General features: G+C 40.8%; 1 protein-coding gene across 1 annotated transcript in view; it reads left to right on the forward strand.

The window, feature by feature from the left end:
- Positions 1-18,444, forward strand: part of lrba (LPS-responsive vesicle trafficking, beach and anchor containing) — a 373,382-nt gene that overhangs the window by 324,044 nt on the left and 30,894 nt on the right. The window contains exons 46-47 of the mRNA XM_060917126.1: positions 6,309-6,428; positions 11,757-11,909. Coding sequence (XP_060773109.1) covers positions 6,309-6,428; positions 11,757-11,909 — 273 coding nt within the window. The remainder of the gene's footprint in view (positions 1-6,308; positions 6,429-11,756; positions 11,910-18,444) is intronic.

Raw genomic sequence — 18,444 nt, forward strand, 5'->3', positions numbered from 1 at the left:
TTAATTTTATGTTAGCATATTTTCATTTTAGCTCTAATGGTTAAGCTGATTGTGTGTAATTAGGGCTAAAATATTGATATCATCGTTATGACATCATGGTTCCACTCCTACTTCGCATTTTACTCACAATCGTAACGCTTCGGATCAACCCCTGTGATGTGCTGCTTTTAAATACCGCGCTCCTTTTATGATTTGTACTACGGCATATGACAGCTAATTGCTGTGTATAATTGTGTGTGTGTGTCGGAGTGATTTATGCCGTGCTGTATTATAGGCCTTATCTCCATGCTAACAAATGCAGCGTGCATTTTTCATTTCTCTCTCCACGTCCTGTACACAAAGGGACAGGACTGCAGATCCGTCTGTGTTTCTGTAGGATAAAATTACTCAAAGAAAAAAATGCCCACAAATCCGACGCCCATTATAGAACACTGAGGCAGATCCGGTGTTTATGCTGCGGAACATAATGCGAATTTAATCTCATTACGCAATACGACCAAACACATTTCTAGACACCTTTTAATCCAGCTTAAAATCATCTTCCTATTCTATTAGCAGACAGATTTCCTTCTTTTAAGCGTTTATTTCTAAAAGGAATGAAATGATCAGCTTCTAGAGCTCTCCTGATCGAGGGAAAACAGCACTGAAGGATAGGAATACTGCAAGGAATGTCACAGGCTCGTTTGAAGAGTGCTCGGGGAATATTAAAAGAAAGTCCTAATAAAGTGACGAGAACTTTTATGGAGAGGGTTAGAAATATTTGGGCGATCCTGTATTAAAGAATTGTTGTGAATGTGACAGGAACATTCCAGGATCATTTGGAATATGGGATTATAAGGAATGTTAATTAACTGTATTATGTAAATTAACTTACATTAATGTAAGTGTTCTGGAAAATTATAATCTATTAACGTTCATTCATGAGGAACGTGTTAAAAAGTGTTAAAAGAATGTTTAGGGAATACTCAGGAAATATTTCCTGGAATGGAGCACTTGCATGTGACGTCACAGCCGATCCAGATTGTGACAGACACCATCTTGTCGGTCAAACGCCATATTTCCGCCTTCTACAAGTACTTCTGCCTTTTCTTCTGGAAAACCCTACTATATACAATTCTACTACAACGGCTGTGGCTACAAGCTCTCCCTACCTGTGCACGTTTTTTATGTTTTTTGTGTGTATTTTTGCGTGTTGTTCGTCTGTACCGGACTTCAATATCCACTACAACCGTATGGACTTACTGGACATTGGTTTCCAGCAGAAAATGACGGTTTGTAGCGATTTCCATCGCATGCACAACATTCCGGACGAGATAGCGAGACCAGCGGGGTCTCCGTGGATTGTTCTCGGAAGCAAAGCGAAGGAGGCGGCTCCGGGAGCGGAAGCAAAAGCGAGGCTGCAGGCAGAGCCGGCCTGTTGACTAAGCTCAGAAAACAGCCACTCAAATCTCCACTGCCAAGCCTCTACCTCTCCAACACCAGATCCATGTAAACAACACGGACGATTTGGAATTACAGCTGGAATTACCTTATTCTATTCTATAATCGGCTGGTCAGTGCTATACTCAATACTTAAGTGACTTACCCATCCAATGAGGATTATTTTCTTGTTTACAAGATGCCACATCTGAGTCGCTGACAAATCCTGAATTTCTGTAAAGATAACTGTGCAGAGATTTATAAGCACGCAGTGCTTCACCACTGAACAGTGAGGGAAAGTTAATGAGGTAATTATACACGTCTGGGTATTCCGCTGGCAGTTCAATATCCACTGACACGGTCGTGAAAACTCCGTCCGGTAAGCCATAAGGGTCACTAATCTGTAGATCGTTTATTTTAGACATATATCTAGTTATCTGTTCATTAGGAAAATGAGCCGTGTAGTCCGTCGGTTGAAATTGATCCATCCTGTACACCAGTGCAGCAGTATTCAGCGGTGTTTTTTACCGACAAGATGGCGGCTGTGTACTTTCTGGTCACGTGACTGCAAGATCTCTATATCTGGGAGATGTGAAAAGTGTTAAGTGGAAATTTGGGAATGCTTTTGGAAAAACGAGTGAAATTTATTCCGGGGGGGGGATCATATATTTTATTGTAGTGTCACAGTAATACTTGATGTATATGTTTGTGCGGTGTATCGTGTGTGAAAAGCTGGGGAAGGGATCAGGGAGCAAGGGCACTAGGAAAGGGGGTTATAGATTTGAAACACCACCATTTAACATACAACAATTTTCCTGAAGGAACTTTTGTTTAAGATAATGTTGTTAGCTTTAGAATGGGTATAAAATCAGTGGGATGTGTATACAGTGTGTGTGTGTGTGTGTGTGTGTGTGTGTGTGTGTGTGTGTGTGTGTAGCAGGGGGATTCTAAATGCTATAATTGCTATATTCTGTCGTTTTCATGGTCGCTTCCTGCAGAGGCGTGACATTGATCCCTCTCATTATGATCAGGATTATACTAAAGCCTCAGTGAACAGCCTCAGTGCAGCCACAATATCTCTCTCTCTCTCACAGACACACACACGCAGAGACAGAGAGAGAGGTGCTAGACTCGTTTCATCAGCCTCTGTATAATTAGGGTCGTTTATTTCCACCATTGAATTGCAGTCTAATTAAAAACACTGGTGTGTTAGTCCACGTGGCTTTGTTTCACTTCACTATAAGGGACAAAGGGAAGGGGATAAGGGAACTGGAGGTACAAGAGGATGAGACAAGATGTTCATCATGTGTTTTAGTCCAGTGTCCAATGTCTCTGTGGTGAAAATATTGAGAATTATTATAAACACAGGACACTTTTTTTGATGGAATAAAAATGTGTTCTATTCCCTTCTAGCGCATTTCATTCATTTGGTTTGAGAGCATGCGATATTGTTAGCATGTTGCTTATCCTACATGTATTACGTCAGTCTACCCAATGGAGAATGAGTGATGAATATGGTTTATGATTTTGCATGGGTGTCAAGACATGACGTCACACGTCAGAGGCGTAAAGCTTCCACACTAGCGAGCGACTGTGACAATTTGTAAACAAACATGGCCGCCAGGTTTGCTTCGTTAAATACGGAAGATTTTGAGAGAATTTTGATAGAGAAAGACGCGATGAACAACTGAAAGGAATGTGTTTGTAGAATAATAGTACAACCCCGATTTCAAAAAAGTTGGGACAAAGTACAAATTGTAAATAAAAACGGAATGCAATGATGTGGAAGTTTCAAAATTCCATATTTTATTCAGAATAGAACATAGATGACATATCAAATGTTTAAACTGAGAAAATGTATCATTTAAAGAGAAAAATTAGGTGATTTTTAAATTTCATGACAACAACACATCTCAAAAAAGTTGGGACAAGGCCATGTTTACCACTGTGAGACATCCCCTTTTCTCTTTACAACAGTCTGTAAACGTCTGGGGACTGAGGAGACAAGCTGCTCAAGTTTAGGGATAGGAATGTTAACCCATTCTTGTCTAATGTAGGATTCTAGTTGCTCAACTGTCTTAGGTCTTTTTTGTCGTATCTTCCGTTTTATGATGCACCAAATGTTTTCTATGGGTGAAAGATCTGGACTGCAGGCTGGCCAGTTCAGTACCCGGACCCTTCTTCTACGCAGCCATGATGCTGTAATTGATGCAGTATGTGGTTTGGCATTGTCATGTTGGAAAATGCAAGGTCTTCCCTGAAAGAGACGTCGTCTGGATGGGAGCATATGTTGCTCTAGAACCTGGATATACCTTTCAGCATTGATGGTGTCTTTCCAGATGTGTAAGCTGCCCATGCCACACACACTAATGCAACCCCATACCATCAGAGATGCAGGCTTCTGAACTGAGCCACTTTGCCACAGTCCATTTTAAATGAGCCTTGGCCCAGAGAAGGCGTCTGCGCTTCTGGATCATGTTTAGATACGGCTTCTTCTTTGAACTATAGAGTTTTAGCTGGCAACGGCGGATGGCACGGTGAATTGTGTTCACAGATAATGTTCTCTGGAAATATTCCTGAGCCCATTTTGTGATTTCCAATACAGAAGCATGCCTGTATGTGATGCAGTGCCGTCTAAGGGCCCGAAGATCACGGGCACCCAGTATGGTTTTCCGGCCTTGACCCTTACGCACAGAGATTCTTCCAGATTCTCTGAATCTTTTGATGATATTATGCACTGTAGATGATGATATGTTCAAACTCTTTGCAATTTTACACTGTCGAACTCCTTTCTGATATTGCTCCACTATTTGTCGGCGCAGAATTAGGGGGATTGGTGATCCTCTTCCCATCTTTACTTCTGAGAGCTGCTGCCACTCCAAGATGCTCTTTTTATGCCCAGTCATGTTAATGACCTATTGCCAATTGACCTAATGAGTTGCAATTTGGTCCTCCAGCTGTTCCTTTTTTGTACCTTTAACTTTTCCAGCCTCTTATTGCCCTGTCCCAACTTTTTTGAGATGTGTTGCTGTCATGAAATTTCAAATGAGCCAATATTTGGCATGAAATTTCAAAATGTCTCACTTTCGACATTTGATATGTTGTCTATGTTCTATTGTGAATATAATATCAGTTTTTGAGATTTGTAAATTATTGCATTCCATTTTTATTTACAATTTGTACTTTGTCCCAACTTTTTTGGAATCGGGGTTGTAATAATAATAATAATATTGACTGGCTTTTTTTGTGGTATATCAGATATATTCCATTCAGCTACAGGTAGTCGTCGACTTACGACTGCATTTGGTTACGACTGACCGGTCGTAAACCGATCTGGTCGTAAGTCGGCCTATGTTAAATGAACGTAAGTATATTGTGATGTGTAATGATATTGTAATCATCTTAAAGTCTTATTTTATCAACATTTTCTTATTTCATTACCTTGGCTCATTATTTGGTTTAAGTCAAACACTGCATACTACGCTGCGTACAGTACAATTCGTTTAATATGTGCAAAACAAAAAATACGAAATACAGGTGTGAAAAATAGAAAACATTTTAATTTGAAACATACCAAAATACAAATGTAAAACATAGCAAAATACAAAATTTGGTGACTGCTGGCATCACTGGTGCTTGGCTGTGGGTCGTCTACGTCATCATCAGCTGTTGCAGCGCTCGGGCTGGTGGGAGGATTTGCTCGTTTCATAAACCAGGAGCTGGGGCGGAAACTGTATGACGGAGCGCGCGAGGGAGCACGAGAGAGAGACTGCGCATGTGCCTGGAGCTGGGGCAGAAACTGTTGTACGCGGCGAGAGGTGCTGCCAGGACCTGGGGCGGAAACTGTCATACGCTCAGCTAGCTCAGCTGGGAAACACTTGCCAGTCATAACCAGACGGTCGTAAAGTCGATCAGTCGTAAGTCGCATAGGTCGTAAGTCGACGACTACCTGTACTCGTCTTTGACTCATTCACTATCATACTAGCTGAATGGAATATATCTGATATACCACTCAATGCCAGTCAATATTAAATGCAAAGGAAAAAGGAATGTTTTATCTGATGAGATGGGAGAATGGGACAGGGGACAGGTGAATGAGGCCAGAAGTAAGACAGAGGATCTGGGACACAGGGAGACATGAGGAACTTTCGGACCAAACACTTTTAGGGACTTATTGAGAGGAACCACCCACTGGGGAGCTCCACCAAGTTCTATATACCTTCAAGGGCTTTTTTTCTGTTTGTATTCACACCTGAAGTGACGTAAGCATGACGTGAGCAGGAAATGCTAGCCAAGATTTTCATATTTTGCTTAGACGTGTCAAAATCATGCTGTATTTCCTCCATCGCATATACACACAATAAAGCCTGGACTTCACTGTCAGACTGTTTGTCCATGTTTTTTCCAGTTTTGATGCAAACGTTAAGAGCTGTCATTTCCATGGCTACCACGAGTTTTTAAAAATGGTGGCTGCCAACACTGCATTGGCTCATGTTCTTCCAATCACCATACACTTAAATCACTCATGGTTCCTCTTGTGCTGGGAGAGAATCTACCCTAAAGTAGGATCTAAAAAAGTCCCTCAAAACGCCATTCTAAGAACTACGATTGTCCTTGGTTCTTGTGTGGACACACAAAAAAAAAGGGGGAACTTTCTCGAACAGTTCTAAGAACTACGAAAAAGTTCCTCCAGTCTGAAAGCACCTCTGGAGACACAGGATTGGATGGTAGACAGAAGAAATTAGGATTAAGGTACCGTAAGAGGACAATGGAGGTGAAGGGAGCAAGTGGACAGAGAATGAGAGGGCGAAAAGACTTCTTAAAATAGATTTTGAATGCATTTGGGACAGAACCATTAATCTTTGTGCTGATGTCCGTGTTCTCCTCAGGAGCCGTTCACTACGTTCTTCCTCAACTTCCAAGGGGGGAAGTTTGATCATGCAGACCGGACCTTCTCCTCCATCGCCAGAGCCTGGAGAAACTGTCAAAGAGACACATCTGACGTGAAGGTACACACATACAGAGAGTCATAAATATATTATCCTTCTAATTTGTATAAATATTGTGCATTACGTTACTGTTACATCCAGATGCAGTGATCTACAGCTTTTCATACTAAAGGAACCTCACTCCAGGAAATTAGTTCAGGAACTCTAACCCAGTTAGTGACTAGATTTCAGGAACTCTCACACGGGAGCTTTCGTTCGGGAATTTTAGACGAGTTAATCTTTTTCACATATAAATCACATATTATACATCTAAATGCAACTACACTGGGAGACAGTTGCCACACACACACACACACACACACCCACACACACTCCTACACACTCCTACTTCCTGACATTCAGATATCGAGTTGTGTTTGGTTTCCCTCTCGTGTTCCTTCAATATGGAGACGATTAGGTGATTAGACGTAAGCATGCTTCCTCTCTGTAACTGGAGCTCAGTGTGGGGCAATGAGCATGGCTTTCTGCCCTTCCATAAACACACACATCCATGCTCCATAAACACACACATATATATATATATATATATATATATATATATATATATATATATATATATATATATACATACACACACACACTCTTGAACAGGTATGCTCACAGCCAATCCATGTCACACTGCCATGAAAGCGTCAAGCTTCACTGATCAAAGCCAACAGAACTTTTCCAACCTTGACATGAACCTCGGATCGCTTCACGTTCTCCATCACGCGCGCACACACACACTGTGCATAACCATCCAGAGACCCCGACAAAAGCTATACCAAGTGCCTATACCTCTTAAAGTACTCATTATGGCATGTGGACAGGACGTCAGGACATTTGCTTGATTGCGCTCCTTAAATAGTAAAACACGCGGCTCGTGTTACACACTAACAGCTGATTAAAGACAAAAACATACATCACACACTGTCAGTGTAGATCAGTGTAACACCATGACGGTCACTGACGAATGACAGAACTTGAGCTGAATGGAAAGCCTAAAAACCCCCTCCAAATTGCCTTTATTTAAGTTGAGTTCATATCACCTTTTCAGGAGACTGACATAATGAATCATTGCAGCTACAGTCATTACTCTAGTCAGTATGACATTTATAGTCATTACAATAGTCACTATTACATCTATAGTCATTACTGTAGTCACTATTACATCTATAGTCATTACTGTAGTCACTATTATCTATAGTCGTTACTGTAGTCACTGTTACATCTATAGGTGTAGTCACTGTTACATCTCTAGTCGTTACTGTAGTCACTGTTACATCTATAGTCGTTACTGTAGTCACTATTATCTATAGTCGTTACTGTAGTCACTATTATCTATAGTCGTTACTGTAGTCACTGTTACATCTATAGTCGTTACTGTAGTCACTATTATCTATAGTCATTACTTTAGTCACTGTTACATCTATAGGTGTAGTCACTGTTACATCTCTAGTCGTTACTGTAGTCACTGTTACATCTATAGGTGTAGTCACTGTTACATCTCTAGTCGTTACTGTAGTCAGTGTTACATCTATAGTCGTTACTGTAGTCACTATTATATTTATAGTCGTTACTGTAGTCACGATTACATCTATAGGTGTAGTCACTGTTACATCTATAGGTGTAGTGTAGTCACTGTTACATCTCTAGTCGTTACTGTAGTCACTGTTACATCTCTAGTCGTTACTGTAGTCACTGTTACATCTCTAGTCGTTACTGTAGTCACTATTATCTATAGTCATTACTGTAGTCACTGTTACATCTATAGTCGTTACTGTAGTCACTATTATATTTATAGTCAATACTGTAGTCACTATTATCTATAGTCATTACTGTAGTCACTATTACATCTATAGGTGTAGTCACTGTTACATCTCTATTCGTTACTGTAGTCACTGTTACATCTATAGTCGTTACTGTAGTCAGTGTTACATCTATAGTCGTTACTGTAGTCACTATTATATTTATAGTCATTACTGTAGGCACTATTATATTTATAGTCATTACTGTAGTCACTATTATATTTATAGTCATTACTGTAGTCACTATTATCTATAGTCATTACTGTAGTCACTATTACATCTATAGGTGTAGTCACTGTTACATCTCTATTCGTTACTGTAGTCACTGTTACATCTATAGTCATTACTGTAGTCAGTGTTACATCTATAGTCATTACTGTAGTCACTATTATATTTATAGTCATTACTGTAGGCACTATTATATCTATAGTCATTACTGTAGGCACTATTATATCTATAGTCATTACTGTAGGCACTATTATATTTATAGTCATTACTGTAGTCACTATTATCTATAGTCATTACTGTTGTCACTATTACATCTATAGGTGTAGTCACTGTTACATCTCTATTCGTTACTGTAGTCACTGTTACATCTATAGTCGTTACTGTAGTCAGTGTTACATCTATAGTCATTACTGTAGTCACTATTATCTATAGTCGTTACTGTAGTCACTGTTACATCTATAGGTGTAGGCACTATTATATTTATAGTCATTACTGTAGTCACTATTATATTTATAGTCATTACTGTAGTCACTATTATAGTCACAGTTACATCTATAGTCATTACTGTAGTCACTATTATATTTATAGTCATTACTGTAGGCACTATTACATCTATAGTCATTACTGTAGTCACTATTATATCTATAGTCATTACTGTAGTCACTGTTACATCTCTAGTCATTACTGTAGTCACTATAATAGTCACAGTTACATCTATAGTCATTACTGTAGTCACTATTACATCTATAGTAATTTCTGTAGTCACTATTATATCTATAGTCAGTACTGTAGTCACTATTACATCTATAGTCATTACTGTAGGCACTGTTATATCTATAGTCATTACTGTAGTCACTGTTACATCTCTAGTCGTTACTGTAGTCACTTACATCTATAGTCATTACTGTAGGCACTGTTATATCTATAGTCATTACTGTAGGCACTATTACATCTATAGTCATTACTGTAGGCACTGTTATATCTATAGTCATTACTGTAGTCACTGTTACATCTCTAGTCGTTACTGTAGTCACTTACATCTATAGTCATTACTGTAGGCACTGTTATATCTATAGTCATTACTGTAGTCACTGTTACATCTCTAGTCATTACTGTAGTCACTATTACATATATAGTCATTACTGTAGGCACTGTTATATCTATAGTCATTACTGTAGTCACTGTTACATCTCTAGTCATTACTGTAGTCACTATTACATCTATAGTCATTACTTTAGGCACTGTTATATCTATAGTCGTTACTGTAGTCACTATTACATCTATAGTCATTACTGTAGTCACTATTATATCTATAGTCATTACTGTAGTCACTATTATAGTCACAGTTGCATCTATAGTAATTTCTGTAGTCACTATTATATCTATAGTCATTACTGTAGGCACTATTACATCTATAGTCATTACTGTAGGCACTGTTATATCTATAGTCATTACTGTAGTCACTGTTACATCTCTAGTCATTACTGTAGTCACTATTATAGTCACAGTTACATCTATAGTCATTACTATAGGCACTATTATATCTATAGTCATTACTGTTGTCACTATTAGTTTGTAGTCATTTCTGTATTCAGCATTTTTGCAAGTCTTGAATAGAATTATTCAGCAAATTATCAGTGTATTTGGCTAAACCTGGTAGCTAAACCTAGTACTAGACAAAGCTGGTCTTCACCCTTTCATTTTATTATTTTATTATTTTCTTTAAATGCTATTTCCTCTTTTCCCTCCCCTTTTTTCTGTGAGTGAAATGAAGAAAAAATTCTTTGGAAGCTAAAGAGTGTTCAGTGTCTTTCAAAAAATGTTAAGTCTCTAGCCAGTCCAGCTACAGGGTAGCCCCTGACCCCTGACCTCTGCCCTAGAGCTCTAGCATTAGCATTAGCACCATAAGTTTTGCCTTTAGTGGAATTAGCCTGGGCCTAAACCAGGGCCAAGGGGAACTCCTCTCCACTGACCCGCAGCATGACAGGATTTTGCATCACAGGTTTTCACCTCTGACCCTTTGTGCTTTGGGGCCACTGCACATAATAGGTCCTTCTAAAACCCCTGCTCACCCCACTGGCACGTCGCCAGTCAAACGAGGTAAATTTACTGAGGGGCGCCTAGTGCCATCATAAAGTGGCGACCTTTTTGTTTTAAAGACTTTTTCGTCTTTAGGCGACGACCTTTTTTTTTTTTTTTTTTTAAGTCTTTGGTTTTTGAAGAGATGCAGCACAGAAACAAGGGAAGAAAAAAAGGAGCACTAGCTGGGTTTGTTTGTTCATCTAATTAGCCGCTCTCACTCCTGTGAAGTGCCGAACAAGAGGTCATTCAAACAAACAAAGCTAAAGCTAACAAGTGGATTAGCTGCTGCTGTTATGCTACACTTGGTTCCATGACTTCTGTCTTTTTGTTTGTTTGTTTGTTTGTTTGTTTGTTTTTAAGTTCAGCTTCCTGAACCTTGTAAAATACATCAAAGGCAGCTTCATGAAATCATTATTTTCTGATTGTTGGATATCCTTATTTCTGAAGATCCTTTTTTCTAAAACTCTATTATTTAAAGCTGACTTTTCACATTTTCATATTGTAAAGTCCTCTGTTTCTGAAGCTCATTATTTCCATGCCTCCATGCATTTTTTTAAATATTCGCTATAGCACAGAAGTTATTTGCCGAGTGACAAATTAAAGTAAAAAGTGACATGATTTAAATACACAACAACAAGAAGGCGTGTTAGTAAGGTGTTGAGCCACCATGAGTCAATCCAACAGTTCTGGTGTTCCTCGTCATTGATTCTACTGGAGCTGTCCTGGAGCAATGAACGCTGTTCTTCCACAAGATTTGGTGTTTTGCTGATGGTGATGGATATTGCTGAGAAAGATCTGGTGAACTGGAAGGTCGTAGTGTACGATTTACATTATTTTCATAGTCTTCAAACCATTGAGTAAGCCCTTGTGCCTTGTGGATGTGGGTGGAGTCTTACTGGAAGAGACCACACTCATTAGAATAGACATGCTTCATCATAGAAGGAAGGTGATCAGATGGAAGGAGTTTGAATTGGATGGTAAGTAAATAAATAAATGCCACAACAGAGCCACTGGATTGTGGTGTGTGTGTGTGTACACACTTGTAATGACTGTGACAGTAGTGGGTCTCTCTCTGACACATGGCAGTCTCACACAAGCTGAATTTTTATGACTAATGTTCCACTTCACTGTGGCTGGAACACACACACTTGGAGAACCATGCCAATGATTAAAAGAGGAAGAGTGTCAGAGGTGGAATATATAACACTTCTGTCTGTCTGTCTCTCTGCAGGAGCTGATCCCGGAGTTCTTCTACCTGCCAGAGATGTTCATTAACACTAATGACTATAATCTGGGAGTGATGGATGATGGGACAGTGGTGTGTGATGTCGAGCTGCCGCCGTGGGCAAAGAGTCCAGAGGACTTTGTTCGCATCAACCGCATGGTACACACATACACACATACATACATACATACATACATACATATATATATATATATATGAGTGATTCCACGCTTATGGGTACTGAAATGGGGACATGAACTTATTTTTAAAAATTCACCTAAAACCATTTCTTTTTTTACCATCAGGCCACAAAACTTGTAATCTTTAATGAATGATATGTTAAAAGATAACTTTAATTTTCTGAGATGTAATAAAAACATATTTATATGCCAAAGTCAGAACGTAACAGAAGTGTTGTGGACATATAGATTCTCAATTTTAACAATGTAGAATTACTTTTTGAAACATAGGAAGGTGATGTTTTAGCAAATCTAATTAATAAACATGTGTAGTAGAATAAACATACACATTCTTTCAATAAGATTAACATGGTATAGAGCTAGATTGTAATTAATTTGTAACAGACGCGAGATGGACAATCGTAACAGAAGTAATGTAACAGACATCATTTTGGAACTCATAGGCTTGACTTTGGCATATAAATATGTTTTTATTATATCTCAGAAAATTAAAGTTATCTTTTAACATATCATTCATTAAAGATTACATGTTTTGTGACCTGATGGTAAAAAAAAGAAATGGTTTTAGGTGAATTTTTAAAAATAAGTTCATGTCCCCATTTCAGTACCCATAAGCGTGGAATCACTCGTGTGTGTGTGTATATATATATATATATATATATATATATATATATATATATATATATGTATATCTCCATACACACTCTTGCTAATGGCATTGCTAGTTTGATGACTAGCAATTAATCACTAATTGATCACTATATCACTGTCACTGTGCCACAGGAAGTGGAACTAAAATCTCATTGGACAGCTCTGCTGGTCTCAGCCAATCAGATTCTCTGACCTTAGAGCACTTTTAAATATTCATGATCATGTTTAAAGGGTGTGGATTTAATGACCGGGTCAGTGTCACATTTTCACCACCCTTTCTTGGTGTGTGTGTGTGTGTGTGTGTGTGAGGTGACCTGTTTCATGCCATCATTATAGAGCTGGTGTGACTGTGGCTCCCTCATTAATCACCACTGCGTGGGTTTGTCAGACGGACCCAGAACCCCCAAACACACACGACAGAGCCCCAAAACACAGCTGCTGGACACAGACATGCAGAAAAAGTAAAAGAACAAGGTCATTTAGCTTTAGTGGCTGCGTATGATCAATTTGTGTGTGGCAGATTACTGTGGTTGCCCAGGCAACAGGCCACGCCCACTCACAGCAAGTGTTTATCATCAAATAGCTCTTTATATTGAAACCTCCCTTTTCCTGAAGCATAATGTCTCTAAAGGTCTGCTTTTCTGAACCTTCCTTTTCCTAAAGTGACTCTAAAACTCCACCCACTACACGAGAGAGCCTTCTCCTACTCTAGAGCCCCACCCACTACACTAAAGAGCCTTCTCCTACTCTAGAGCCACACCCACTCCACTGGAGAGTCTTCTTTTACTCTAGACCCACACACACTATACTGCAAATCCTTCTCTTACTCTAGAGCCCCACCCACTACATCAGTCCCGCAACCCCACCCACTGTCCTTCGATTTTGAGAATTCCCTGATGCACAGCTTTGTTTTACAGCTTTTCCTCCCCACCTCCACCCACAACATTAGATCTTCCTAGTACTTTATTTCTCTATATAGCCCCTCCCCTTGTGTCACAGCCCCACCCACTCCATCTCAGGCTCTGTCTCTCCTTATCTGTCTATATGTTCTGTCTTTCTCTCAGAATGAGGTATACTCTGAAAGGAAAGAATGTGATGGGGTATTCTGTGTGTGTGTGTGTGTGTGTGTGTGTGTGTGTGTGAGATGATGGATAATTGGCATTCGGTGTAGTCAGCTGTGTGGCTCTGCTGCAGAGGGAGATTTGTACTGAGACACACCCGCTGTCAGGCGCACATGGCTAATGGAGCAGCAGGATACGTACACGGTCATTTATGTCCTATAGATGATTAACAGCTAATTAAAGTGCAATCTGGACGACCATGCTAAGTGCTGCTTGTAAAATTTACTGCACTCTCCAGAAACATGACAGGAGTGTGTGTGTGTGTGTGTGTGTGTGTGTGTGTGTGTGTGTTAGCGCACATTCTTCTTGTCTGGGTAACCCAGCACTTAAGTATTCAAAAGAGTGTGAATTGTAAAAGTGTGTGGTAGATTAGTGTATATATGCACATGCACGCACACACACACAGTTTGTGTATTAGGGGATTATTGTGGATTTTAAACAGACTCCAACTAGAGGCTGTTTTAAATCTCTCTGTCTCACTCTCTCTCTCTCTCTCTCTCTCTCTCTCTCTCTTCCTCTCTGTCTGTCGCTCTCTTTGACAGTAAGTCCAGTGTGTTGATCTTGTTGATAATGACTCGCGTCTGTTTATTGTCACAGTAAAGTGAACATTATTGTCCGTTTGAGTATTTGTCTCTGTGTGTGTGTGTGTGTGTGTGTGTGTGTGTGTGTGTGTGTGTGTGTGTGTGTGTGTCCATTCACCTGTGTAAAAACAAATCCTCTGTGTTTAATTTATAGAATTTTCAGTATAAAAGTTTTACAATCCTCAGTGTTTGGGTTATAAACTCCTCCATGAAGGTTTTAAATGTCTCCATGTAAAAGCTCTAGAATCCTCATTCTGGAGGTTTAACAATCCTATGAAGATTTTAGAGTCTACTGTGAGATGGTTTTAGCGTTCTCACCATGCAAGTTCTTGAATTCGTCAGAATAAAGGTTATGGCAATCCTCAGAGTGAAGTTTCTATTAGTTCTAGAATCCTCAGTGTGAGGGTTCTCGAATCCACAGGATAAAGGTTTCAGTGAAGTTTCTTTTTTTTTTTTTAAAGATATTTTTTGGGGCTTTTTTCACCTTTATCGGATAGGACAGTGTAGAGACAGGAAATGAGCGGGAGAGAGAGACGGGGAGGGATCGGGAAATGACCTCGGGTCGGAATCGAACCCGGGTCCCCGGATTTATGGTATGGCGCCTTATCCACCTGAGCCACGACGCCCCCAGAGTGAAGTTTCTGTCGGTTCTAGAATCCTCAATGCAAACATTCTAGAATCCTCAGTATAAAGCTTCAGCAATGGCATATCTAAGCTTGACGTCTCTTGAGTGCTCAGTGTGAAGGTTGGAGAATACTTGGCACGCGGTTCTAGCATTCTCAGCACGGTTCTGGAATTCTTGATAAATCAGAAGCATATGAATAGTACAAGAAAGCAGCACATCAGTAATCTGGCATTATAGTAGTGTATTATGAGTGCAAAAGTTTGTGCCCCCTCACCGTCTGACTGAAAGCTGGAAACCGTATTTCTGTATCATTAAATTAGTACTGATGGAGGAACACAGTGTGATGTGAGTTGGTGCTGATGTTAGTGCACTCAGACTCGTACTGTAACAGCCCTTGGTGTTTGGTTACACACACACAGCTGCCAGTGTGAACGAGTGAAACCCGTTTCTTTTTCCCCGCTGAAAGACGAGTGTCACTTTATTTTGAGTGGAGAAACGTTCTGTTCTCGGGCTCAAAATGCCAACAGCTGTCTGTCTGATTGGGTCGTGATCTCCCACGCTTGGTCACAACACATTCAGAGCGTGAGATGAGAGACGTGAAACGAGTGCACTTGGACTGAGGAATGACTATGGATCACAGTGTGGCTCAAATGATGTGAAATATTGATATCGTTTTAACATCAGTCAGTCGTGTGGCTGTGTCCCGGACCACAGACACCAACTCGCTGTATGGGACACGCGGTGCTTTGCTGGATGATGGTGTAGTGAGGACAGTGCTGCAGTATGCTTCTGGTCATGAATATAAAATAAATAGTGCACTAATTCGTGTGTGTGTGTCTTAGCCTTGAGTTTCCCCTTCACACTCGCTCACTCAAGCATGCTGCAGGAATAAAATAAAAGAGAAATTAATTTTCGGCATGGGTGCCAGCAGCCGCCTCTATTTCACCGGTTCCTTCCCTCTCTCTCTCTCTCTCTCTCTCTCTGTCTTTCGTTCTTTCTGCATTTCACCGAAGGATGATGAGGTGAGGATGCTGACATGAGGACGCCCATCCATCATGCAAGTCGGTGACCCTCGTCACACTCACCTGAGTGTGTGTTAATTCAGTTTAATGCGGTGTGTTAAACTGAATTAACACACACTCAGGTGAGTGTGTTATCACTGTTCCCTTCCACACTTCTGGAATTTTCTCAAGGTTCTTTTCTCACACACTAGTACTACTGCTAATCAAAAATGCTCAAAGTTAAATCAAAGGCTACTACTGCTACATTGCTAGCAGCGGACCCAAGCACTAGCAAACATCCTGGACTCTCCTAGCGAAGACAAACCCAGATCCTACCGAGCTAACTCTAACGCAAACCAAAATAAATGCTCGTGCCTTACCTAACCCGAATCAAACAGCTGGCACCAAGCACAAGGATAGCATGCTACCAGTTAGCATTGTTATCATCCGTGCTGACAGCAGTGTGTTAGCATGTCCCAGCGGAGCAGCGATACACACCACAGCTGTACAACACACACCAAACAGAATGAAAGCTAAATGTAAACTCCGATGGCCTTTAACCTTTTTTAGAGGTCGGTGGTCTTTGGGCTGTGGGAAACGAGCGTACGCTAAGCGAGTGTTAGCAACGTTACTGTATCATGCGTGTGTGGTTTGGGACATGTCCATAGGGAGCTGATGATGGTGTTTATGTGGCTTTTATAGTGAGTGAGGTGTGTGGATTGGGACACAGACACGGTGTGAGTGTTCATCATTACCACACACACACACACACACAAAGTACTTCAATGCACAGTGTTGATAGACAGCTACACAGGTAAATGAATAAATGGAGAGATACAGAGTGATGGATGGATGGACAGATACAGAAGGAAATTCAATTGGAGAAGGAAAACCATACATAATACATCATTATCTTTTTACATTGTGTTTGATTTATTGTTTGTAATGTTGTAGTCAACTGTATGTGTGTGTGTGTGTGTGTGTGTGTGTGTGAGAGAGAGAGAGAGAGAGAGAGGTAGATTGTAATTTGCGTTCGTTGATCTTCCCCAGCACGGCTGTCTGTCTCACCTCACTCAGCTCTCACATACACACACCGCTCTCACACACTTGATTGTGTGTGTGAAAGAGAGAGAGAGAGAGAGAGAGACTCTGAGACTTTAAATGGTGACTAAAGAGCATCAGGACTTGGCCCAATCCATCTCATAAAATGGAGATGCCTGAGACACTCGTTAAGAGCTGGAGTGCGCACTACACACTCTAGTGACCTTCAGTAAAACACGTCACACACGGCTTAAGCCTTTACACTCCGTTTATGACAGACAGAGAGAGAGAGAAGAGAGAGAGAGATAGAGAGATGAGAGGGAGAGAGATGGGGGAGCGAGAGGAGAGAGAAATGGGGAGAGAGAGAGGAGGAGAGAGATGAGGGGAGGAGAGATGAAGAGAGAGATGAGGGGGAGAGAGAGGAAGAGAGAGATGAGGGGAGAGAGATGAAGAGAATGCGATGAGGAGAGAGATGGGGAGAGAGAGATGAGGAGAGAGGGAGAGAGAGATGAAGAGAGAGAGAGATGAGGGGGAGAGATGAGAGTGAGATGAGAAAGATTGGGAGAGAGATGAAGAGAGAGAGATGAGAGTGAGATGAGAAAGATTGAGAGAGAAATGGGGAGAGAGATGAGGGATGAGAGAGATTTGAGAGATGAGGGGAGAGAGATTTGAGAGATGAGGGGAGAGAGATGAGAGAGATTTGAAAGATGAGGGAGGAGAGAGAGATTTGAGAGATGGAGAAAGAGAGATGAGGGGAGAAAGAGAGATGAGGAGGAGAGAGATGACAGATTTGAGAGATGGAGAGAGAGAGAGATGAGGGGAGAGAGAGAGAGAGATAGAGAGAGAGAGCAGTGAAACAGTACGTTTCACTGGAGAAACGGGTGGCTCTGTTTTGGTGTGGGTGCAGTTATTTATTTTAATCTCTCTCTCTATTCATCTCTGTCCATCTGTTTCTCTCTCTTGCTGTCTCTCTCTGTCTCTCCATTTCCCTCTCTCTGACTTTGTCTGATTGTCTGTCTGTCTCTCCGTTCTCTTTATCTCTTTCTCTGTCATTATTTATGCGTCTGCTTGTCGTTCTTTTTTCTTTTTTTTATCTCTCTCTCTCTCTCTCTCTCTCTCTGAGCTCATTATGCAGCTGCTCTGACCCCCTCGTTGTTCTTCTAGCAGCTCATCTCCGACCTCAGTACGCACTCTGATGTGCGTTTAATACCAGCGCCTACCTCATGTCAATCCATGTGAGTGTGTGTGTGTGTGTGTGTGTGAGTGTGTGTGTGAGTGTGTGTGTGTGTGTGTGTGTGTGTGTGTGTGTGTGTGTGTGTGTGTGTGTGTGTGTGTGTGAAAGAAGGCATGTGATTGGACAGCTGCACTCCAGAGGCCCGGCTTTATGCTAATGAAGGCGCTGTGGGATCTCTGACTTCATCAGTGATGCGGTGAGCGTTTGGTTTGTTCTCATGAGGCCTGGTAGGAAGTGAGC

Source organism: Neoarius graeffei, chromosome 3, assembly GCF_027579695.1.
Source record: "Neoarius graeffei isolate fNeoGra1 chromosome 3, fNeoGra1.pri, whole genome shotgun sequence".
Lineage (NCBI taxonomy): Eukaryota > Metazoa > Chordata > Actinopteri > Siluriformes > Ariidae > Neoarius > Neoarius graeffei.